Source organism: Acipenser ruthenus, chromosome 2, assembly GCF_902713425.1.
Source record: "Acipenser ruthenus chromosome 2, fAciRut3.2 maternal haplotype, whole genome shotgun sequence".
Lineage (NCBI taxonomy): Eukaryota > Metazoa > Chordata > Actinopteri > Acipenseriformes > Acipenseridae > Acipenser > Acipenser ruthenus.
Window position 1 is genome coordinate 33,352,892 of NC_081190.1, and position 27,041 is coordinate 33,379,932.

Here is a 27,041-nt window from a genome sequence, read left to right on the forward strand (position 1 = left end):
AAATGAAAATCAGAGACTCTGATAATTTATAGACCTACATTTTTCCCATATTTTTCCATATATCATTAAATGCATATTCCTAATGAATTGCCATAGTTGAATTTTTTGGGGGGGCTGTAATTATCTTTTGCTCTTCTCAGGCATGGAAACAAGAAGCTTGAATTCCAGAAAGACCCAGTCCATAAGAACCGGTGCTACGTGAAATACCCTGAGCTATTCTCCACCAACAAGTACAAAGTGAATGTCATAGCGATCAATGCGCTGGGGAACTCCTCTACATACATATCGTTTGATGAGTTTTCCATAGGTATGTATGTTTCTGTTTATTGCTTTTACAGATCTTGGGGTCGATAGTTTTCAATGTTTTAGTGATCTAAAATAAGTAATCTGAACATGGCAGTTTTTAGATTTGCCACTGTTTAGACTAATTGGAGACTCCCAGTCCTGTCTATTGGTTCCCCTTCAAGCTGCTTTAAAACAAAGCTCCATTTAATGATTTGAAAGGCAAATGATAAACAAGTAGGTTAATTTAAAAAAAAAAGAGGCAACAGTGTGTGTGTGTTCTTTAGATTAATTTAATTGCCTACATCCCAGTGTGTAACATTGTGTTCTAAACCAGAAGGCATTTGGAATCAAAATAGAAGAGGTTAACAAACTACAACCTCTACTTTTTGCTGGTATTTTGGAATTGTTCATTGTAAAATAAAAAAAGAAAAGACTAATATATTTAGCCTGAAGGATGTTGCTTGGGTTGCACAACATCTGTGTTTTGTTGTATGACATCATGCCCTCTGGGAACCACTGCAACCACTTGCTTATCACAGATTACATTGTCTTTCTCCCTAACAAATTCATGAGATTTTATTCCAGACATACATGAGACCATAAGCAAAAGCCCTGGTTCAAGGCAACTAAATGAAGTGTTTACATGCATGACTTCATACCGCATACGTAAACAGAACAGCAATAAAAATGGAAATAAGGGCAGGATTATTGCAATATGACCTAAAAGGAAGTGTACTCCAAGCACAACAAAAGGGTTGAAATGGGACATTTCAGGGGACATTAAACATTTTAGAAATAGAATCAATCGAGATAGTTTTTACCAAACCGAAATTTAATTGTGATGGTTCAGCATTTAATAGCTACAAAAACACCATTCAAATTTGCATATGGAAATTCCTTAGTCACAGACATGAACAACTTACACTTTATGTTATGTTTTGTTGTTATTTTTTGTAATTCCTTTTAGGATTAACAACAACAAACTGTTCAATTTGGCCACACCAGATTTTAACACATAACAGCAAATTCTTACTAGTGGTAGTCATTTTCAGACTGTGAGTGACGCTGGGTGGGGGATGCACATTTGACAGCCACTCTATAGCTCTCTTTGTCTAAAGTGTGCAATACTTATAAGCTAAACCTCTGCGCAAACAGAACAAACTCCTAATGTTACACAACAGAATAGAAATTGCGCCACACATTCTCTGTTCCCATGCATCTCATAGGAGATCAGCAGAATTGTGTGCTGAGTTATTGCATTCTTATGTTGCCGACAGTACCACTCTGCTCTCCAGTCTGAATGGCAAACTTTGGTTTCCATAGAAACTTATTTTTTGAACAAACAGATTTTTTTTTCTGCAATGCCAACATGTGACTGCTTTCCCCAGAGCACACATTTTAGACCTACCTTATATACTGTATATGTAGTCAACACCAGTTGGGGAATAGTCCTAGATATTCAAATAGGGCACCTATGCTAACCATTTGGTAATTATTTAATATATTACTGTGAGGTTCCTCAGGCATTCTTGAAAGATCTTATGAACTATTGTAAGTTCTACTATGTTGTATGGTCTACCATGTTCTATGGCAGTTATTGATATGCTAAAAAAAAGGTGTTGCTCCTATAATTATTAGAAATCACATATGGGAAATCAACCAATCAATGTTTGTTAAAGTTTAATCTTATACTATGTGTAGACGTCATCTCGTGCAAGGAACATGCTGCATAGCAAGTTACAACTGCACTTTTTTTTATGTTTACTAGTATTTCATGAGCACAAGCTTTGTTTTGTGATATATAATAGATTCAATCATAGTTTTTAGGCTATCTCTTATTATAATAGAAACCATTTTAAGACAACATCTCTTATAAGAATAATAGATACCATAAAAACGTTATATTACTATTTTACCTACTGTTTTTGACGAAGTAGGGATGTACCGGTATCTCTGAGACGTAGAGAAGTAATGGTTATGAGTATGTGAAACACTTAAAAATGAGTTGAAGGTTTAATTTGGAAAGCATATACCTGTAATTGTTTTTTTTTTTGAAGGGACCTTAAAAATAGCTTTGTAAAGAACAGTTGGTGGTTGTTATCAATCACAAAGGGGTTCTCCATGGACTATTTTATCTAGAGACATGAGTTCAGAAGTATTTTCAGGACCTGGTTACTTTGCCTCATGTCTATAATGTGAGTATTCTTTAAAAATACTTGGATTATGTTACTGTTAACTCACCAACTACCACTCATTAAAATGGGCTTGTCAGTCAAACAGCGGAGCATCATTGGTTGAGTGATATCAAATCTGCAGTAAAAATGAAGAGACAGATCCTGTCATTTGAGCATTTCTGGGTGGGAGAAGAGAATGACCAGTACAGGATGAGAACTGAACTTTAGGCAACAAACCTAATACCCAAAATGATAGTAACGAATAATGTATGTATGTGAGTTGGTGGGTAAAGATAGGTACATCCTACATTCTAAATTGGGCTTACAGCAGGCAATTTAGAGAGACAGAGTGTTTTAACAGCAGAAGCTGTCTCTTGCAACTAATCATTAACTGTCCCCACTTGCATTTGCATTCAAGTAAAGGTACATCATTAGTTTAGTGATCAAGTGTTGTATAAAACATATTTACATACCAGTACTCTTTTAACTCAGCTCAGGAAAACTACATGTAAGCAATGGCTTCGAATTCAGTCATAAGGAGGGGGAGGCGAAGGTTATTACTGTCAGTAATATAACATTGTCATTTCAAAACTATAACCTATTTACAACGTAACGTGTTTGAACACCGTTTAGTGTTTACAGTTTTCTTTCGCCTAATGTCCCAAGTTGATTTATGACCAAAATATATGAATAAAAATATCAAAACAAATGCTACTGTGTTTAAAAAGGCAATGGTTAGTCATGTGCTTGTTGTAAACACTAAAAGGGGTTTTGTAACACTTTAACATGTAGTTACCAAAAACAAACTTTCATCTATATTAAACATGACTACATGTGGATATGATCTGTAACTGATTCACCAGAGGTAGTCGGATGTTTTAAATCTATTAATATCCTGAATGTAAACTCCTGTCTTATTTATTAATATTAACCACCCATATTTATATGCAGAATGCTTCTAGTTGTAAATAATACATTCATTTGTGCAGGTTTATTTATTTTAAATGGTTTACAAATATGAATTGTTTACAATTTTTCTTTAAAAACTGACAACGTTTCGCCAAGTTAAGGAGACATGGTACTGGTCGAATTAGCCGTTAGATTCATTACGAAACATGCAAGTCAAATTTAGAACATTAAGAAAAAAATAAGGGGGAGTCTGGTGTAGATTATTTATTTTTTTGTTTCTTTTTTTAATGTGGTCCAGAACTTTGAATAAAAATAAACTATACATTTATTTTTTAGGCTAAAGTAGGGGAGACAAATAAATAGGTAGTCATACCCCCCCACACACTGCGAAAAATAATGCTGTAGTTATTTTATTAATTCTTATTTCAATCGAACTATACACGTTGTAACGAGTTTGTACAGTACTGTATACTGTAATTGATTAATTCACTGCAGTTCTTTCAACCGTTTTCATAATGACATTTAACTAAAAAATAAACTTGTAAATACTGTAAACGTGGGAGTTCTGTTACTTGTATGCATGTTAATGCCATGGCTCATGTGCACCCATGGTTAACTCGACACCTTGGACAAGTCAACACTAAATGGCATCCCCGTGGGGTGTTGAGTGAACCGAAGTTGACTGTATATTTTTCACATACACCCCTGTAAATATTACATTTGTACATTATTTCCATTGATTTGTATAATACATTAGGTACTGGCTGCTAAAATCACAAAACTATGAAAATAAGAAAAATAAAATTGTTGTTATTTAAATACTAAATGAAAGGGCATGAATACATAGGCTACAGTGTAGTTTTACATTTAATCTGTGCCAGTAGGTACTTTGATAATTTCTTTTATTTGACCAAAGCAAGTAGTCATAACTAAAATACATTCAATGGTATTGCTGAATTATGTGTTCAATTATGAACAAAAATAGTTGACAATAAATTAATTTCTTACAAAACATACAATCAGACCAAAGAAAACGTAGCAGTCAGGAGTTAATAGGAAGAAAAAAAAAGAAACACAAGGGTGGGTGGGAAAAGGATTCAGCTTCATTCATTGGAACACCACTTATAAGAATGTCCAGCAGTCATGCAAGCAGGTACTTCATGCAGTGGTAGCTTTTGTTTATTGCACCTAGCAGATATACATATAATGTATGCTCTGTTTGGAATGATGTCTATCATTAAAACAAAACTTTGCACGTGCTGCAGTACAATATTTGCAGTAGGATTCTTGCCCGTATAAAGATTATATCTTATGGGGGAGAGTGCATTGTGAATTGTAAGAACGTAGCTCTTGAAATCATAACTTGGCTACTACTTTTAGAATTTGGCTATTTTCTAGTAAAATAAGCTCAAATAAGCCCAGTCTATTTATGCTCTATGTAGCATTTAAATTGCATGATATACACTAATTGAAGGTCTGGGCCATTCAGTACAGTGTGTGCTACACCCAGGGTTCAGTAGCTTGGTAGCACCCAGGTTCGGTGGATGAAAAGAGGGACTAGATACTGCCTGTTGATCTTCAGTCTTCCTGACAAGTACATAAATGGTCTAAACTCCTCATTTTATCTTATTTCTTAGTGAAACCAGACCCTCCAGAAAAGCTTGTAGCCAACCCAGTTCCAAACAATGTTCGGAGACTGGAAGTTACATGGAACAATCCCTCAACATGGCCGGATGCTGAAAATTTCCCCCTCAAGTATTTCCTGAGGTACAGGCCTCTAATTCTCGACCAGTGGCAGCATGTAAGTACATATTTGTCAATGGCTTGTGGTCTTATGCGTGTGTGGGGTGTGAGGGTGTCGGGTGTGGGGTATAATATAAAGGCATGGGAAAGTTTCATTAGCCATTAGTCAGGCTCTGAGACAATGCAAATGTAAAATGAATACAGATGAAACCATAACCACAGTTGTTATTAATGTATTTAATTGATGCCTCAATTACCTCCAAAACTACTTTTGCTGTCAAATTCTAATCCACCTCTGCAAAATCTTCTGGGAATGTTTCCTATACAGCAGTGGTGTAACTTTGGTTTCAAAAGTAAGTGTGTGTGTGTGTGGGGGCGGGGGGGCATAGCTCCACACAGATTGGAGCCTGGATCCAGGATCAGATCCCTTAGTACATCCAGCCCCTGAGGCAGTGCTAAGCGCTGGAGCGACTGTGGCATAATGCAGATTGAATGAGAGGGATGAGAATTAGCCTTGAAATATATTTCTAGAAACGTTGAGGTTTCCCCACAATTGCAATACTTAAGATAAATACAGTTTTGCTATTAAAATGATGCTAGTACTGTATTGGTATAAGAAAAGGGTGTTTTTAAAAAGTATTTTCGGCTTCCATCCACTTAAAATATGCAGATGTAGCTTGAACCTCAAACAGAAGTGTATCGATGAAAACACTATGTAACACAATTTTTGTTCCTGGGTAGTAAGTGTTATTTCCTAATTGCTTATGCCTCAAAAGTATAGAAAATGGCTATTATTCCCCACAAACTTTGCTTTTGTGACCAGGACAGTGATATTTTGAAATTTACCTATTTCCAGTGAGAAAACAGACACATTTGTGTCTTTTAGTTCACATAAAGTCAGAAAAAACAACATGTGAATCCAAATTAACATGTATTTATACTAAAGTAATACAAAAATGACTACAAAAGATTTAGAAGTGAGTAGTTTTTCGAGATTTACGATTATACTGTAAATCACTTTCACGAATCAGCCCCCAAATGTAGTCTCCCATCATGTTCTCGTTATACTGTCCTTGGTAGCGGCGTTCAAAGTCCAGTATATCCTGGTGGAAGCGCTCGCCTTGCTCCTCCGAGTACGCTCCCATGTTCTCCTTGAATTTATCAAGATGAGCATCAAGGATATGGACTTTGAGGGACATCCTACAGCCCATTGTGCCGTAGTTCTTCACCAGAGTCTCAACCAGCTCCACATAGTTTTTGGCCTTGTGATTGCCCAGGAAGCCCCGAACCACTGCGACAAAGCTGTTCCAAGCCGCTTTCTCCTTACTAGTGAGCTTCTTGGGGAATTCATTGCACTCCAGGATCTTCTTTATCTGTGGTCCGACGAAGACACCGGCTTTGACCTTTGCCTCAGACAGCTTAGGCAAGAAGTCTTGAAGGTACTTGAAGGCTGCCGACTCCTTATCTAGAGCTCTGACAAATTGTTTCATAAGGCCCAATTTGATGTGCAGTGGTGGCATCAGCATCTTCCGGGGGTCCCAGCCGTACTCATCGTACTTCAAGGCGTCCAGCAAGGTCTTGATGCTGTTGTAATCCTCTTTGAGGTGCACCGAGTGAGCCAGGGGAAGAGACGGGTACTTGTTACCATTATGGAGCAGCATGGCTTTGAGGCTCCTGGATGAGCTGTCAATGAAGGACAGTATAATGAGAACATGATGGGAGACTACATTTGGGGGCTGATTCGTGAAAGTGATTTACAGTATAATCATAAATCTCGAAAAACTACTCACTTCTAAATCTTTTGTAGTCATTTTTGTATTACTTTAGTATAAATACATGTTAATTTGGATTCATATGTTGTTTTTTTCTGACTTTATGTGAACGAAAAGACACAAATTTGCCCGTTTTCTCATTGGAAATAGGTAAATTTCAAAATATCACTGTCCTGGTCACAAAAGCAAAGTTTGTGGGGAATAATAGCCATTTTCTATACTTTTGAGGCATAAGCAATTAGGAAATAACACTTACTACCCAGGAACCAAAAAAAAAAAAAAATTGTTACACGGTGTAATGTAAATAACACCAAGCTCCAGACAATGAGTCTCAAACTTGAAGTGTGTTCCTAAGAACTCTACTTTACTATGATAAATACGATAATGTTCGTTATGGTAATTGTTTATGTATTAGTTTAAAAATGTTTAGTAAAATGTGACCAAGAGTGAGTTTTTGGAACATTGATAAATAGAGATGCAATGTATTTAAACATGCAAAATAATTTAGAGTCAGTAATATATCGTGATTAATTTGGTATAGTAACTGTGTAAGAAATTCTCGGTAATGTGTTTAGTTTTGTATTGATGTCTATATTTATTTGCACAAGGCACAAAGGTCATTGTTTAACTTTACTGTTTCAATTTAAAAGGAAAAGTTAAACTGTAAGTAGACAGAAATCTCAGTGCGATAACTTTAATAAATAACACAAGCTATGGTGAATTACAAACTTAAACCATTTTCCTGTGTTTTGAATACAGCAACATAGTGCATCCTCCTCTATCTTTGTCCATCTGTCTTTAAACTACGCACCACGTGTGTTTGCTTCTCATTGGTCAGTTTCCCTAGTTAAGGTGTGTGCAGCTCCAGGAACAGATCAACATTATGGATCAGTGGAGCCTGATCCAGATCCTCATAGTAAAACATGATCCAGCTCCAGTTATCTTCCCATTAACTTCTATACTGACTAGTGATTTATACCAATAAATTATCATGAAATAAAAGTTTTAGTACTCCTCCAGTGTGAGGAGGGCATTTCCCCATCATTGAAAAAGTGAGGGGGACATGTCCCCCATGTAAATTACACCTATGCTATATAGTATCTTCTCAAAATATACACAGTACAGCTGTACTGATTGGAAGTCATTACAATGCAGAAATAATTCAATTTAGTAAATGTGCTTGCATAGTGTTGAGTGTTCATCAAACATGAAGGGTATTTCTATGCACCCATCAGCAAATGTATTAAATAATGGAGCATGATGTTAGTTAAATTAATGGGAACAATTGTGAATAAACTCGAGTTCTTTCTGCTAAGTAAACAGTGTGCACTTGTGAATAAACCCAAGTTCTTTCTGCTAAGTAAACAGTCTGCTGTGCGAATGAGCTGCATTAGAGAGATAATAGGGTGAAATGCTGGTTAAATACACATTTACTGTATACGTTCAAGTGAACAACAGACTATCAACTATTGTAGTTCTGTCTTATTACATATGCACGTAAGATTTGTTTAAAAAGGTTTAATTTAAAATCGGTTTTAATTAGTGGTGCAATCGGTACCCTAATTTTGTATTGAATTATCGCATAGGCATTTATCAATGATAATCGATGCATTGACGTTTTATTTTTCAAAATAAAGAACAAACAAGTTATCAGTGAAGCATGAGAACTTCCAGACTCTCTATACAACAAGGATAGTTTACGTGTTTTCAGGGTATTGGTGCAGCAAACGTAAATTAGCCAAAAGCATCATTTCACTTTTAATCTGTAGCTCCAAACACTCTTATGTGTAGCTCCCAATACCTGTCATACAGTAAGAGAATTAAGTCAGCAAAGTAAGGTAAAAATGTCCTCCTCCTCCTTCTTCTTCTTCTTCTTCTTCTTCTTCTTCTTCTTCTTCTTCTTCTTCTCCCAACTTATTTTTCCCATGCATATGTATATTACAGGACATCTGATTTTAAAAACAATTAATTTGTTTTGTCAACATGAACATATACCAGGGAACACACTTATTGTGACGTCTATATTATTTATATTAATTTCTGTTTTAAAATGGAACATTTGCCTGCAAAAAAATCTTTATATAAATAATAAAAAAAGGCCTAGTATACATGAGATTTGAACCTATAACCTGCAGTTTGCAAGCGTGTTGTGTTACTATCAGTGCTACACAATTAGTTGAGAAAACACTCAGTCAATTTGCAGCCAGCTGAAAATTCTCGGGACTTTTTTTAGATTTTTCGAGCCATCATTCATCATCATCACCATCATAATCATCATCATCCTCATTCTGATTCTGATCTTGAGCTCTGAACATTATTGGTTTCTTGTCAGTGTAACGCTCATTGTGGATCCTATTGGCGTAAGGAAGTACGGTTTCCTCTCGATACTGGTTGATGATTGTAGCGCTATTTGTGGTCTCCACTGGACAGAAAGGAACATTCATTTCTGAGAATTTGCTATGCCGAAGGATAGCCTATATATCTGGTAAAAGTAAAACATAAATAAATAAATACAAAAAAAAATTATATAAATATTGAAATAAATTAATACATAAATGAATGCATATTCATGTATTTATTTATTTATCTTGATATTTATTTATTTATCACTATCATATGAACACTGCCATTTAATACTGTATGAAACGAAAATAAATATTCAACGGTTCTTGTTCAGTTGTACATTAGTGAAGATTTGTGTACATAAAGGTTGTCATGCTTTCATATATTTTTACTTTAAAATTAAAAAATATATTGTAATGACCCAGACAATTGCTTTGTTGCAGGACTTGTTGTCTGTTCAGTTTGTCTCATCTGTCTTTTATATATGTTACATGTACTGTAAGGGGAACGGGTCACGTTGTTACCATGGGAAGGGCCATTCGGCCCATCTTGCTCGTTTGGTTGTTAGTAGCTTATTGATCCCAGAATCTCATCAAGTAGCTTCTTGAAGGATCCCAGATTGTCAGCTTCAACAACATTACTGGGTAGTTGGTTTCAAACTCCCACAATACTACTCAAACAATCAACAAACCTATCAATGAGCTATTGATGTAAGACTGTCACATCTTAACCTTTTCAACAGACTAGGCTACTATTTACATTTACCCTATCCAAACGGCAATACATTGCCTCAATATAGGTTGAACAATTTTGCTATTCCCGTAATATGTGTGTGTGTGTGTGTGTGTGTGTGTTATAAGTGAAAAAAAGAAGTGATATCTGAAACAAAAACACATTGGAAATGTGAAAAAACACCAAGTTATCAAAAGTGCCCAGACATTTAAAGTGGAGATATCACAAACACAAGCCAAGTTTCAAGAAACCATTGGGGCAACCTTGCCCAGCACAAAGCTAATAGGCACAACCGATGGGGGCCAAGGTTGCCTCAATTGTTTCTTCTAAATTGTATTAAAAACACAAGATAAGTTAGAAAATAATAATAATAATAATAATAATAATAATAATAATAATAATAATAATAATAATAATAATAATAATAATAATAATAATAATATTGGCTAGGTTAACGTTGTCAACTCATTTTAAGATTTTAAAAACTCCAATAGTTAGACATTAAATAAAATACACAGTTGTCATTTCATACTTTTAATTTACACAGTAACCGAATGATCCATTCTTAATAGTTTTTTATAAGTTGCAACAACTTTTCCTGTGTACCCTGAAAATGCAATTAAAATCATTTCAATTTTGTATTTTTATTTTTATTTTAAAACATGTATATTCCTGATAACAGAAATTGCACTTTGGGATGATAAAACCTATTGACCCACTAAACTTAATTTAAAAACCTACTTGAGAAACCTAAAGCTTTTTGTCGTTCTTTTTTTTCTTTTCAGCATGCAGAGTGATAACATTCCAATTTCTGGATGCTCTAATCATTTGCAGATAATTTTCTAGCAGTCCTGTGGAAGCAGTGTCTTTTCGTATAAAGAACTCCAACCCAATTAAGTGTTAGAGCAAGTTTACAAAGGTCCCTTGTTGCATTAACCAGAAATCGGGCAAATGTGACAAAACACACTACAAATGTAATCCATAACTATAATCCATAAATCAGTTTTGAAAAAGGAATAGTTGCTGTTTATTCATGGTTTTGAGTTCTAATCATAGGGAGTTAATGTAGATTACTGAAGTTGCCAAAAGAGTCCTACTGTTACTTTGATCTGTCTCACTAAATGATTTAGCTAAGAATTTAGTAATGCAAACTCTTCATATTCCCATTTTTTTTCCCCCAAGCTGCTTTTGTTTTCAGGGTTCATACATCAGTTCATCTGTCAGACAAGAACATCCTGTATTGGGAAACTTCAGTGGATTTAAACACCATTCTTTCCTTTAAAAAATTGCAACTGCACCATTAAGCCTAATGTACTACTTCCATGTGAATAATGAGCTGTCCCCTCAGCTTCTGATGTGGAGACACAGAAATAACAAATCATTCAACAAAGCTGCAATTTTCTGAGGGATGTTTTCAGTAATGCTGCTCACTCCACGGCATTGTTCAAAAGCCTCTTTTTGTACAAGTTTTTAAATAATTATTGTTTGAAAACAAAAGCAATGATTTTTCCAATGAATTCTCTTGATCTGGCATCAACACTGCTGTGAAATGAGCTGTGCATTGTATCGTACACATTAAAACCTGAGAAGTTCAGGAAGTTCATTTTGTTGTTCCCAGGCGGATTTTGTTGTTCTGAGGCGGATATTTTGCTGAATTTTATACGAGCACTTCATCACTTTAATTAACATACATCTTACAGTAGAATAACAATGCATAGTTTTGCATAATCTACTGGACAGTTTTCTTAATATAGTCCTAGTAGAAAGGATAACGTTTGGTAGACCATGGTCAGATGGAATATTATATTGTACAGAAACAAAAAACTGTGTGTGATATTGCACAAAGCTAAAATTCATTGTAAAATATACAGTATGTTACCTAAATATCTACTTTCCCTACCCTTCCCTGAAAGTTAACAAATACTTGACACCCTCTAAATCTGCATAATATTTACATTTGCATTATTTTTAATATCCCATCGTATGTGTACTTTAATTAAAATATTTTTGGAATCTATATTAAATTCAGCTGTATATTTTACTTATGGGGCAATGTCGAATTTGTTTAATTCAAAGCATAAAAATTACCACCACCTTTGTGCACAGGTCATTTATTCCCCCTGAAGTGAACTTGTTATAGATTTCCAATTATAAATGTTTGAAATAAATATTATGCAAATGAACAGGGTATTAGCAAGTATTCCTTCGATACTTACCATTGCACTAGACAGCAACAATTGTTTAATTTGTAATTCTCCTCATGGAGAATTCTGCTGAAATATGAATTTTAATTAGATTTTATTCGCCCTTTTCCTCGGTTCATGGAAAACAGGCCCAGTGGTATTCGAGAGAGCAGCAGAAAAGAAAACAAAATCTGCATCCTAGCTGAAAGCTGCATGTGAGAGTAATGGGTGGTATTTGGAGTTCAGGCAGCAGGCAAATGGCTCAGTTGGGCTTACACAGTAAACAAGTCAACAATAAAAAAACTGTCTGCAAAAATGTACTTTATCATTTTAGATATCCTAACCATAAAATCTAAATCTATCATGACTCAAAGGGGTACACAAATTAAGGAGGTCTATGCAATTGGTCACAGTAGTGGAGGCTTTGAATCTACATACTCCTATACTCTTATTGTAGTATCCACACTTATTACAAAACCGTTATATACAAGGTCTGTGATTACCGATATATCTCTGTGAAATGCACACAGACGAGTCATTGGATAGAATTACAGAATTAGTTCATGAGCAATTAATACTGAAACAGGTGGCTTTTCTGAGTTTCTATAGTAGCAGAAAAGGGAGAGGGTTAAAAGCCTTCCTGCCAAAAACATGTGTAAATGTGTTTAATTATTGTTTGTTAATTTATTTAATGGTTAATTATTACCTGCACCTGGCTATTATTGTAAATTAGAGCCAGGTGCAGAGTATTTAAGAAAAGCAGTTAGACTCTTCTGGACAACTGCTGTGTGGAGTGCCTTGGTGTGTGGAGTGCCTGACTGTGTGTTGTAAAGAGTAAGCAAACAGGACGGTTACGGTTTTGTATTCAGATTTAAAATGGTATGTTTTTGTGTTTTGTCAGGTAAAGGGCTTAGCCATCCTGCGAGTTAGTCAGGGAACCTGCAATTGTTTAGTTAGTGCTCCAAAGGAGCTAGGTGTTTATTTTTGTTTTTGTCTATTTTGTATTATTAAAAGCACATTTTTGTGTTGGGCTTATGGTTTTTAAAGGGCCAAACGAACAGCCGTGAGTGTGGCTGTGTTACACTATTGTATGATTATATAATTTTGAAAAAGGTGGGTATTCTGGGGAAGAAAATGTCCTTGAACCTACATTTAAAGTGAAACAAAGTGTTTTATATGGAGCGAGTCCAGCCTGGACTAACTTCAAAGGGGAAGCTGTGTGGTCCAGTGGTTAAAGAAAAGGGCTTGTAACCAGAAGGTCCCCGGTTCAAATCCCACCTTAGCCACTGACTCATTGTGTGACCCTGAGCAAGTTACTTAACCTCCTTGTGCTCTGTCTTTTGGATGAGACGTAATTGTATGTGACTCTGCAGCTGATGCGTAGTTCACACACCCTAGTCTCTGTAAGTTGCCTTGCATAAAGGTGTCTGCTAAATAAACAAATAATAATAATAACAGCAACTTTAGGATGATTAAAAGAGGCTCCATTGTGTAATGCACCAATATTATGAAAAACAGTAAAAGTGCATTGTATTGTCTTTAAAATGTCTTGAAAGTTCTTTGTTTGGATTAGCTGCCATTTAGATTGCAAAAAAAATAATTAGACCTTTAGAATTTGAAGAAATAATCCAGAACAAGGCTTTTTAGTCAATGATTGAGAATGGATGGTGGAGGTGGTGTTCCTTGCTGTGGAGCTTTCACATACTGTACCATATCAATCCTTGCAGTCAGCACATAGCTGTATGAAAAAAAAAAAAAAACATCAGTATTATAGCTCAAGAAAGCCAGCTCAATTTTCCCTAGTTAGGCATCATAAAGAAGGACATATCCACAAGCTTAAAATACCTCAAGCTTCTTTGAAAGTGATCTTACGGAAGATTTAATATCAACTAATGTTGGGGCTTCCAGACAAGAGTCAAGCTTTTAGTCAATGGGTACCAACACCAACAGGGATTTTCCTGGAACAAAAAGCAAATGGCATAACGGTTCATTATTAGGAAGGGATATTGTTTGGCAACACAACTGATAAGGATGGAAGCTTTGACTCATGGTTGCAAAATACACAAATAAGAATGTAGAGAAATTAGTTTTTGGACAACAGTCTTGTTCATTAATAGCACATCCCCATCAATCTGAATCCAGAATTTCCTGAAAATCAGACTTGACCTTCTATAAGTTTGCATAGAATAATAACATAAACACGATAAATATCATAATGTTAAGCCTCAGATATCCATTGATTGTATTGTTATTGATTGGACTTGCTTAATATTAGACATGCTCTGTGAAACAAGGAGATCATCTAAAAACTGTCATTAGGTTTATTAATTATTTTTCCCTTAACTTGGCAGAATTCCTACCTTGACTGATTTCTAAGACATACACCACTGTATCTTTAAATTGCCAGGCGTGTAATAGCTTACAGTGGTTTAACACAGTACTTTGTAAGAAACATGGGCAGATTTGTGGGAGTCATCTAACTTTGACAGTTACTTTGCCCTCCTGTGTTGGTTAATGTTCGCTTTTAATGTGATTGTGAGGGACTGTGTGCTGACCTCTGAAAAGCCAGCGCTGCAGCTCAGCTGGATCAGGACTGGGATTAGAATTGAACTTCTGCAGACCCATAAATGGAGAAAAACACCTAATAGGTGAAACAAGCTTCCGCAGGGCCAGTGGTAAATAATAACACCTGAGGGACATAGGCTTGGCACCCTTCTACTCCTGATCTCTTCTTGGGTTGAAAGTAAAAATCTTTTGCCTTGTTAAAAATGTCAACAGCTATTAGTGGTGACTTGCAAAAATTGTGAATGGGAAGATATGCAGCTTTTATTTTTAATTATAGATGTATTGAACTGAAAATGTCACCTTAGACAAAAGCCAATTGACTATGAACTATTTTTAATACTTGCATTAAACTCTGGAATCAACATAACCCAGCCAATGCTAGCCATCCTGGGATTTTCCAGGTAATTTACAGGCTAGACAATAGAATTCCAGTCAATACACATATTGTAATTCCATTTGTGCATTCATGGTTTAAACTTTTTTTTTTGGTGCTTCAGCAGCTGTGGGTGCTGAACCCACCTACTAATGACTATATATTTTATTTTTTTAGTTTAGAGCATTATGATAACCTTTAAAATTGTAATAAAACCTCGACCATGCTTATCTCATGGACACTTATTATATAACAATAGCTAGCCGTGAGGTACAGACACGTTATAAGGTCACAAAAAATGATGTGGTCAGTGAAAAAAACATGGTTTGGCTATTGTGCCAAATACCAAGCATGTCTACAGTACTTGTTCTGTAGCATTCAGCAGTAGAATCCTTGTCTTGATCCTGGGGTTATGGAGTCCATGAATAAAACACAGTTTATCTACCCTCAAAATGAATTGAGAGATGCAATTTCAGAACTAGTAAAGAAGGACAACATAATTTAGTGCTGTTTAATTGAACTTTAATTCATAAAAGTATTGGAGCCAATATATCTCTGGTGATACATAACCTCAGCAGTGTTGCCTGTAAGCTACATTTTTATGGTCTTTCATTGCTGTCAGAAGATATTCTATCTGCAGTAGAATACCAATTTTGGAGGCCCCGCCCCAAGAAAGCTAAATCTAAACGGCAACTGGTCAAAAAACATATTTACAATTTGCGTTAAACAAATTAGGGATAATTGGGACCATAACATTCCCATTCCAAACACTAACCATTATGCCATTCGGTTTGATTTTGGAGTATGCAATAACATTTAAAAGACTAGAGTCCCACAGTGCCATGTTCTTTTATTTCACCCTGATAAACAGAGTAAATTAACCCTGAAAGAAATGTAGTACAGGCTCCAGCAGGGGGCTAAACTGTAGCACATGGGCATTAATTTACCGGGCCGCTGAAAGGGTTATTAATAAAGGAGCACAAGGGGGGGGGAGAAAAGGACAATATCAAAGAAATGCTCATTTCTTTAATCTGCGTACCCCTCTGCCACACAGATACAAAGTCGGATGCCTCAGATGTTTTTTCTTTTTTCTTTCATTCTTTATTTTTTTGAGGGGCCTTTTTTAATAGGCTTTTGTGCGTCTGCCAAAAGTCACTCTCATCCTAGAGCCAGCACTTAGATTAATCAATAGCCCAAGCATTGCGGAGCCATTAGCATTGCAAAGAAAAAAAAAAAAGGTTATTCAGCTGTCTCCCCTGACAGCTAGCTCATGAAAGTCTAGCTCCTTTACCTCCCCCCCCCCCCCCCCCCCCCCACACACACATCACCAACCAACCCCTCCCCTCCCATGCTGAACTCCTTAAGGAAGCTTCTGTATCAAACGTTGCACACTCAAGAGAGAAAGCCATACTAATGTTCTTTGCCCAGGCCCTCACTAATAATACATGTTTTGGCAGGTAGCCATTAGTCATAAATCGGATGATAATCACTCTTGCCCTGGTATCCAGATGGCTCCTGAAACATCACCCCCAAATCCCACTGGCACAACAAGGCCGAGGTAGCTAATGCCTTCTGCGCCCCAGCAGGAAAAAAAAAACAAAAAACATGCTGCCTTATGCTTTGAATGTCACATCTAGCTTTGTCTTCATTGTAACCTTTATATTTGATCCACCCCTACGCCCCCACCCCACCCCACCCCACCCCACCCCACCCCACCCCACCCCATTGCCTTTTGTTCGTTATCTAAAGCTACTGGCCCTTTAAAACCGAAATAACTTCCCTCCACCATGGAAAATTACCATATTCTTTTTACGGGCTAGAATAAGCTGTTTGGCTAGTAAAAAAAAAAAAAGAAAAAAAGAGCAGCCAAATTAAAATCTTTAGTATGGGATTCCATTTTTTCTTTCAACTTTTGAAAATAAACAAAAAATTAAAAAATTAAAAAGATTATGTCTTTTTAAACATTTCCATATTTTATTGTAATGTTTTTTTTATTTTGTTGTTGTTCAGCTGTGGAGCTGGAGCTTTATTAGTAAGCAATCTGGTTTTCATGAAATGTTAGCCTGTCTGCTTGTTTTTTTTATTTTTTTTCTGGCCCATCAAAAGAAATCTACAGTATTATCGTATTGTGAGCTTGAAAACAAAATGCTTTAAATAGGCCTGAATGGTTTATTTTTTCTGTGAGGTCCATGTTTTAAGGCATTTTTGGGGGGAATTCTAGTATCACGCAGCTACTTTAAAGATGATCAAAAATTATTTTCAATATCTTTTGTGGTTTCCCAATAGAAAATCATAAAACAAGAAGTAGCATTCTGTTTTCTTTACTGTTCCCTTCCTTTTCATGATGTTTGTAATTATTCTTAGTGGTTCTTATTGCGATTCCTCAAATATTATGTTTTTAATATTTTTTTTTAAGTGTGTGTTAAGGTTTGGAGGCTATATAGTGGTAACCAAAGTGTCTTCATATTAGCAAGTTCTAGAACCATCTAGTGTACATCACAGCTGTGTATTGCCAGTAAAACTAAAATGGCAGATCACTATATGGTTCTGGCACTGTACACTGATCTAGCTTGGATTACATATATCCTCATGGCATGATCTTAAGACCAATTCCTGAACTCACAGACATCAAAAGTAAAAATAAAAACATTTGTGTAATTGTAATGTGACTTTTGAAATTTAAGCCAAACTATCCACGGGACTGAGGTAATTATTGGCTTTCCCTGTGACTGAAACATAGGCTGTTTCACTCCAAAATACAAAAAATTGTTATGTCCTTTGCTTTTTTGGAAAAATCTGTCTTTACAGTACATTGCAGTGATCATGTGTTAATTGAATTAACATGTAGTCATTATTTCTCCATATTCGCTTGAATTGCATGAATGGTCTATTTTCCTCATCTTAATAGAGTCATAGTTGTAATTCAGTCCCAAAAATGAATTTTATGTAGAAGTACAGAGATATGTAGGTTATGGTGAATATCCTTTTTCATTTACACATTGTTAGGCAACTGATGTGTGTGAATGAAAAAGATCACACTCTGACACACCTAATTATATTTTTACCATTCATTGCACCAACAGCAATGAAATGTTTCTGCATGACAACAGCAGCAATCATAGTAGAATTCGGTAGAATATGACTTTGCAATATTTGCTCCAAAACCATACCGTTATCTACCGTATTTGAAACAAACTTAATAGCAGTAGCATGGGCTTGGCTGTTATGTCAGCAATGATAAAATTGCTGTAAAGAGTCAACAGTTAGAAATGCAGCTGCCACATATATATATATATATATATATATATATATATATATATATATATATATATAACCATGCAAAAAGGGAAATGAACCCTTCTACTGTTCTGCAGATGCTACCGCAACAAAACAAGGTTGCCTTTTAAGCAAAGGCTGGTAAACCGTTATTTTTCAATATTTGAATTATCAGGAATTTAATGGAATCCATCTCCTTGAAATAGTGTCATGTTAAAATCTTTTTTATTTTGAGAAGTTAATCTGTTAACCAAGAAGCTCTGGAAGAAAATGAATATGATTTTTTTAACCCTATGGCCAGCACAATAATGAATGTCTTCCTTCTATATAGCACTATAGTTCTACATATTCCTCTTTGTAGATATCAAATCTTTAGAATCAAGCATCCACTCGCTGTGAGTGGCACAGTTGCTGTGCTTCTGTGACTGGGCTGTCTAGCTAAAACAACAGGTTACTCTGCATTTGGTATTGTTCAGTTTTCGACATATACTTCTCGAGTTACTCATTATCATGGAATTATCAGCACTGTTACAGCCCTTGACAACCTTTGAAAATAAGGTTTTTGCTCTCCTCCTCCTTTTAAGGCTTTTCTATAATATTTCTAAAGGTAGGTTAAGTAAATTTAAATCCATTAATATAAGATGAGTTACTAAGGCTTTATCCAATGAGTATTATATCCAATGAGTAAATATATATTATTATATTTTACAGTCATTTTCTATAATTTATTCAGTGTTTGTTAATTGATTTAAATGATTTAAGATGTGTGATGAAATGTAATATTGTGCAGTTCTATTCCCAAGTAACTGATGCTACCGTGAATGACAATAACCTACTGTACCTGGGCTACAGATGCTCCACAGTATTTGTTCTGTGTTATTTTTAAGAAAATGAATGGGGATTCAGAATTACCTTGCTTGAAATTACCAGCCCTTCTGCGTGTTTTCTTTTGACACAGTTAACTAGCTTCATATGTTTCTTTTGGCACTGGTCAAAGCATGACCCACCACTATCAAACAATTTTATATATATATATATATATATATATATATATATATATATATATATATATATTTCAAGCTGATTTGTGCCAGTTTCAGGGGGGTAATCTGTCAGATAATTTAGATCTGTTGAACTGATGGGAAGCCTACCTGTCAGAAAGCTGATCTTAAGAGACCATTTAAATGTTGATGCAATTAAATGTTAATTAGGTCGCCTTTTGAAAAGTACACCGATTAAAAAAACAAATAACTGTGTGAAGCTGTGTGAAGTGGCTGGTGTTTGCTGGGGAGTGTCACATTGGCTCTGGCGCTCCTGTGGGTTAGGGAGGCAAAACCATCAGTGACTGTTTCTCCTCATCGCTCTACAGCGAACCCTGCTGGCCAGACGCCCAGTGAGGTCAAAATCAGACACCAGCAGGGCTGACCTTTGTCCTCCACAAGTCGGTAGCTCGCTGACATCTGCTCTCGAGTTCCTGGGTATAAAAGAGGAAGCTGGCTCTGTCGTAGGATTGGAGGGTGCCAAAATAAAAAAAATTATTGGACATTCCAAATTGGGAAAAAATCGGGGGTAAAATAATTGAGAACACTAAATTAAAAAATAATATTAATTAAAAAAATAACAAAAAAATTATAATTGCACATATTTAACAACGTTGTGTTTTTGGTACTTTTTAAAAGCCCTATAAGAATAGTTGTGATTCAAATCAATCCTAGAAAAATTTTAAATTTACACTTTTCAGCTTTTTTAAGCCTTGTCAGTGTCCACTGAAAATTTGACTACCTGTTGAAGCGCACATAAGCGTAGGTTAGCATCTGATTCACTGCTGTGCTAACATAGGCTTAGGCCCCGTTTCCACTGCCAGGTGCCTATGGTTTATAAACAAAACACAATCCCCAGTGACCTTTGGTGTACGGCAAGAATTTCCGAGGTTGGCCAGGTTTGTAAAAAAGCAGTGAAACGCTCTTATGATTTTGGCGGTTAGCTGTGGGCAGCCGAAGCCTGTAGTGCCAGGCAGTGGAAACAAAGCATTAGTCAGAGTATGCTCTGCTACCTGTTTCATGTTTTAACAACAAAAACAGGAAGGTTAGCTAAACATTTAAAAGTTACATAAATATGTAATTTAGAGATTTTAAATGCTTAAAGTCGCACCAAATATTTGACTAGTCAACTAGAAAAGTGAGTCGATCTCAGAAACTGGTAGTCGAGTAATAACACGCTTTAATTTTGCAGCAGCAAAATAGTGGTGTTTTTGTGCGTTTAAAGTGTATACTAGTTCCGAATTAGCAATGCCAGTATTGTTTTTGTGAAGTGTGCGGTTTCAGATGGACAGAAGTACAGTTGCGGTTACAATCCATTACATATAAATTACATTTTAGAACATTAATAAATATTTTTTAAAATTTCGAAGCAGTTTTAAAATAAAATTGTACAGATCTGTACACACACAAATAGAATACCAAACATTATTAAATACACAATTAATTAATATTTTTGTTCCGACTAGTTCACTATTTTTACCTTCGCTATTCGATTACGGCAAATAAGCAGTCATCCTTCCCCTAGTTTCCAATTGCAATAAAACCTTGATTATCGGTTATTACCTTGGTATTTGACCTTGTCAGTATTGTATTCTGACCTTGCTGACGCGGTTAACTACCATACGGTAATGCCCTCTAAACGGGTTCTAACTATATTGTATGTAAATGAAATATTTATTTAAGTTTGTGGCAAAGTTGTTGGGTTTGTGAGACTAACATTAGCCTTAATTGTCTGTAAATTTGAGAATATGTGCCATTGGGTTCGAGGGAAGTGTATTGAAGCTGCAGAGAGAATGAGTGGGAGACTAACTGAACTACCTGTTTTGCTACTGCACAACAGACTATTTAAAGTAGTGATTTATTTTTTACTGTCTGAGTAAAATCCCTGTTGGTTAACAAATGTAGGTGGATAGTTTTATTATTACAATAGTTTTTTTTTTCTTTTAAATTGTGAATTTTGTTGTAGAGTAATACCATCACACCTTAGCAACAAGTGAAGCAACTAAACTCCATTCATTAAATCTGCAGCAATACTGGTAAGAATTAGAAGCAGACAGGTGATAGACTTAATCCAGAAACAGAGATATTTTTTTTGGTAAGACATGTCAAGTAACTGTCTGAACTATTTTAGGTTTACAAGCAAAAAATAAGAGATACAACAATAACTACAGCTGTAAATATGTTAGTGATCATGTGAGTCACTTTGAATAAGGCACAACCAGGATTGTTGCCTAATCCCTTCCTAGGGCCTTAATTTAGGCAATCGGAACATTTAAAAAAACTAAAACAAAACAAAAAATTACTGAATCACAGAAATGACATGGTCAAAATGGTACCAGGTGCACATTCTAGTGTTCTTAGTTAAAAGATGTGATTTATTTATTTATTTATTTGTAATTTTCTTTTTTTTTTGGTGGTGGTTGGTGGAAAGTACTGTCTTTGAAATGCATTTGAAAATAAAAAAAACCACACACATGCACGTAATTGTATATAACTTCCATTTTGTTTGTCCATGGCCAAGATGGGTTTTTTTTTGTATTTTTTTTTAATGTCCTTCAATATTCAACATGGGGCCGACCCCTGGTTAGCACATCAGTATTGGGTAGTTGCTGAATGAAATAGGATCATCATTTTACAAGCCTAGGTAGCACAACTTGTTCTGCATCTTTGAGAATAGAATAAACTGACGGCTTACAGCAATAGAGTGCTGACCTTCACATCTCCAGTTTTTTTTTATAGCTTTTACTTTGACTGCCCTTCAAACATAAAAGTAGTAACCACAAGCAGTAAATGCGAATGTAAACAGTGGGACTCCCGTACACTTGGCACTGCAAATACTGAACAATACATATTTCTGCAGAACAAGGGAATTGGATACAGAGAACGCTGTGAGGAAGGAATATATATTTCAGTGATCTCATATAAAAAGAAGAGACAATCTGTTCCATTCTGTCTTCCCAGTTGTTGCTAGGTTCTGCCATCTAAGGGCCCTATTTTGAATAGGCAAAAGCAAAAAAATGATATAATTGGCATGGAACTGCTCGTCAAATAGCCATTTAACTGCTTCTTGCAACTTAGTTGTTTCTTGACGGTTTTATATGTGTTTATATGTGCCACAGTTTTTTGTTATATGTGCCGCATTGTTTTAAGAGTGCTATCTCTTGTGTTCTTTGTGGGAAGGGCCTGCAATGATGAAGGCTTCTAGAAAGACCCATAATTTGTTAAACCAGGAGACATGTTAATAGAATTAACACATATCAAAATAACCACAGACTTCCTGAAACATAATAGTTACTATCTGGGTTGTAAATATGTATTTACTAGAGAATAATATAGAACATTGGTGGTGGACCCAATAAATATATTTTTTTAATACATGTGTTTACCCAGGGGAAATGTTATTCAAATAAACATATCTCACTTCTATGAGTGTTGTCAGCTACGAATCATACACCCACAGTACATTTTAAGAAAGGAACAGACAAAGTACAGTTCTGAGGGCATGAATGCTCATTAATACCCTCGAAAATAGGCACATGTGCCTCCTCTGGAAGAGGTGCATCAAATGGGTCACTTATCCACCAACCACTGCACTGAACTCAACAGCTGCAATTATATTGTACACATTTGGATCAACGACTTTTAAATGTATTTTCTTGAAAATAAACAGAGCTTAAATACAGTAAAAGTAATTGCTGTGTTAGCTAAGTATTCAAAGTACATTTTCTTTTTTAAAATTAAACAAACTCACTGAGGGACAGAAATGTCCCATCTGTGCCTTTTGTGTCCTGCACTCAGTGTCAGTCAGAACTACTATGCCCTCAAACAATGATGTTATTGCTATATTGTCTTTTCAATGTTGACAGTGTTAGTAATACTGTAACATGTCTTAGTTTTTCTGTTTCACTTGGTGAGTTCTTGAATTCAAAATAACACTTTAAAACCAAGGCTTATTAAGATCCATTATTATTATTATTATTATTATTATTATTATTATTATTATTATTATTATTTAAACTGTGATTTACGTATCCCATGCAACACTTCTGATTGCCAATAAGAGGAGCTATAGCAAGGGAATTACCATCTAGAGGATTTCATAGGAAATTTGGCTTGCTATTTAGAATATAGTACATCATATTAAAGTAGTCAACAAACCCTTCATTACCATCTTAAAATGTGTGTGTGTATATATATATATAGAGAGAGAATAAGTCAAACAGGAATTCACTTGCATTTCATGGATAGATCCACTCAGAGGGATTTATAGGTCATTACAGCATAATTTGTGATAGTGTACAGTTGATAAAATAAGAACTAGGACCGCTCTGTGTTCATGATTTACAATACCACTGGGAATGTGTCTTAAATGATTTTGGAAAATGAATCTTAAACCATTAAATCATACTAAATATAATACAACCTGATTCCAGAAGGACTTTACTACAAGGAAACTCAACCTTAGGTTTACCATCCAACCTTTGTATGCCCTAGAGTGGTAAAAGCATAGTGGTAGTGAAAAGCAAAGGCAAGTATTGTAAATCATAGATACAAATTGTCTTGTGTAAGCATGACAAGCTGCAAAATGACTATACAACCTTTATAAGGGTCGTGAATAGAGCACAATGTGTTCAATTTAAAAGGTGTTATGGCTTTTAAATGGCATCTGTCATGTCTAGGACAGATACAGTGTACTTTCAGGTTAACCTGAAGTCTTGGTGTAGTTTGGAAGGTGGAGCAATGCCCCCTCACCCCATACCCTTTTAAATTCATTGGTTTCTTTATCCCTAGTTAAAAGACGACTTCTTTCTCTGCTTCTGTTCTACTACGTCTGCAAAGGTGTTTCCCTCTGGTGTGGCTCCTCCACCCCACTTTGGGCCTTACCTCCCTGTCGGCCCTCATCTCTCTGAGGCTGGCTTCCTGCTGGGGCATAGAGGGACCCCCAAATAAAACTAATCAAAGGAACGTTAAATTAAATATAAGCATCCCACCTAATGTCCTGGTATAATTTAAATACAAGTACTGATCTCAGCTTAACTGAATCACTGGGGTGCAAACATACAGTCTGCCCCTCATTTAAAGGGCTATATTTCAATTGTGCCTTAAGTCTTTAAATGTATGCCTCCATCAGCCAAAGGCCTCTTTAATCATTTTTCAAAATCTGCACTAACGCAGTGAATCAGACTCTCTTGAAGTTGAAAAAATCATGTCCTGTGACACAGAAGAGTCTGTTTAAGATCTACAACAGGTCTTTGTTGTTTTGTTTTCCTCAACATGCCTATTTTTAAGGTTATTTATGCAATGAGGGAGTTAGTCATCAATAAGGAATGATTATGGAAATATCTGTGACCTGGAGATGACCCCGACTTGTAGAAAATGAGGGAAAAAAAGAAAAAAATCAGTATGGTACAACATATGAGGCGGTTATATTCTTTGTGATATCATTTAAAATATATATATATATATTTCTATTCATTGAAGATAAGATCTATTTCTCAAAGGTTTTTTTTCTAATTGATGAGTGTTTGTGTGTTTTGTGTGTTGCAGCGCTCGGGGGGTTGGGCTCATTTGTTTGATAGACAGGCTCTGTTTTGCCAGATGCTATTTCTATCAATAGAAAGTCAAACTTGACTGTGGATGTGGCATCATTGCTTTTTCATGATAGTGGGCAGGCTGTTATTCACATAGGAATTTAGTTTACATTTTGTTTTAGCGGTTTTTAAGCGCATACAGCGTATTTCTGATTGATGGGATGAGACCAATTAATGGGTGTCATGCATGGCCAATGTGTCCAAATTATTTTACAGCAAATCAGACAGAGCTGGAAAGAGGGTGTTTGGCTGACTGGCTGTAGTGTGCCCTAAGCCCACGTCTGGGGTTGGTCGTGCTTCAATGCCTCATAGTTTTCATGGCTTTGAAAAAAAGAAGAAAGATTCTGTTTAATTTGTCCCTGGATACACAACACTAAGCAAGAAGCCGAAGAATTTTTTTGTCACAAATAAAATCATTTCTTGATTTACATACCAAAAGGATTAAGTCAAGCCTGGTTGTTATAGTTAAATATACGCAGGTAATCTCTCAAGAATGTTTAGTAAATTGAAATCCTAGTTACTTTTATTTCCCCACATGCAAAGTAAATTTAGCATCCGGTCAACTGGATATAAAAAAAATAAAGAGGCAGCGTTAAACATTTGGTATGTGTGGATTGTTAGTTGTTTCCACCTATATATTTTCCTCAGTGAAAACTGCGATGTTCATTGAATTTTTCTGTATAAGATAAATAAATAAACAAATAAGTAATTAAATGCATAATAAAAGTGAAAAATCAGTATTGGCAGTTTTCTGTACATTTTAACTGTAATGAATGATTTTCTGTCTGGGTCTATGCAGTATTCCATGATTTCTTTCCATCTCACTGCTTGGTAGAAGGCAGTAATGCAGCAACAGCATCCTCTCAGCAAGCCCAAATGTGTTTCTAGTACGTATTTCTGGTACTAACGTTTTGTTCTTTCTATAATGGCATCCTGGTTCACACATCCACGGAAAAATGTTTCTATTAATATTAACAGCTTCACTCAATTGACCTTCATAATTACCTTTGAATACTTAATAATCAGTACCTTATACATACAGAGCTGTATAGAACAGGACAGGACAAGCAGGGACATGCACTTAATTTAAGACACTGCAGAAAAAGCCGTCTTGCAGGGTCTACTTTACATTTTCTTTTACACCTGAGTGGTTGACTTATGATGGTGAATTGGCTTATAAATAGCATTAGTAGGAACACCACTCTTGTAGTTTGTAGTGGTGAATGTAGTAGTGTTTGTGTTGATCAGTGGCAAAAACTCCTAATTAAATCCATTTTGATTCCATGTTGTAACACAATAAAATGTGGGGGTGAATACTTTTGAGAGCCACTGTAAGGTATAAGGCTTTCTTTTTATAAGCATCTTAAGCCCCTTTCACACTGGCATGCTCTACCTGGGTCGGAACCTACCCGGTCAGGACCCAGTGACATGACGGTCAGCTACGTGATTTCACATTGCTTTTAATAAACTTATCAATGATATTATTGATATTAACCCTGTGTACACTAAGTTATATATTTCATGTGAAAGAACACTTTCAAAGTGACATTGTCCTGTTATCTAACCAGAATTAGTAATAGAAGTGGTTGTCTGCATTAATATTCATTTGCATTGGACTATACAGTCCTTGACTTTCCTCAGCCAATGAAGCAATCAATCTTTGCCCTTATCCAATCATAGTGCAATTTAGACTAATTTAAATTGTCAGACCATAGAACGGAATAAACTGCCAACACCCTACGTGCTCTAAGGAAAGTTACCAAGCAAAACATCAAAATGTGTGGTACATATTGATTTCGAACCATCAAACATATGGTCATGGTTATACAAAAGCACATATTATAATTGCCAGAATATTTTAGATAAATGGGATCAACCATAGCACAGTAGCACAAGGTAAACACTAGATAGATTTGTATGCAATGCTTACTCCTCAGTCATGCATCCGAATGTCAAGGAGTCTTTGAGCAATGGTGTTTTTAAGTTTAGCAAACTGTAAAAGGTCTCATTTTTTCACATTTCAACATGAATTATGGACTTGGTGAAGTTTAAGGG

General features: G+C 35.6%; 1 protein-coding gene across 2 annotated transcripts in view; it reads left to right on the forward strand.

Moving 5' to 3' along the window:
• Positions 1–27,041, forward strand: part of LOC117408654 (ciliary neurotrophic factor receptor subunit alpha-like) — a 160,770-nt gene that overhangs the window by 123,502 nt on the left and 10,227 nt on the right. For both annotated transcript variants that reach the window (XM_058994445.1, XM_058994454.1), the window contains exons 5-6: positions 141–307; positions 5,006–5,169. In XM_058994445.1, the coding sequence (XP_058850428.1) occupies positions 141–307; positions 5,006–5,169 (331 nt within the window). The remainder of the gene's footprint in view (positions 1–140; positions 308–5,005; positions 5,170–27,041) is intronic.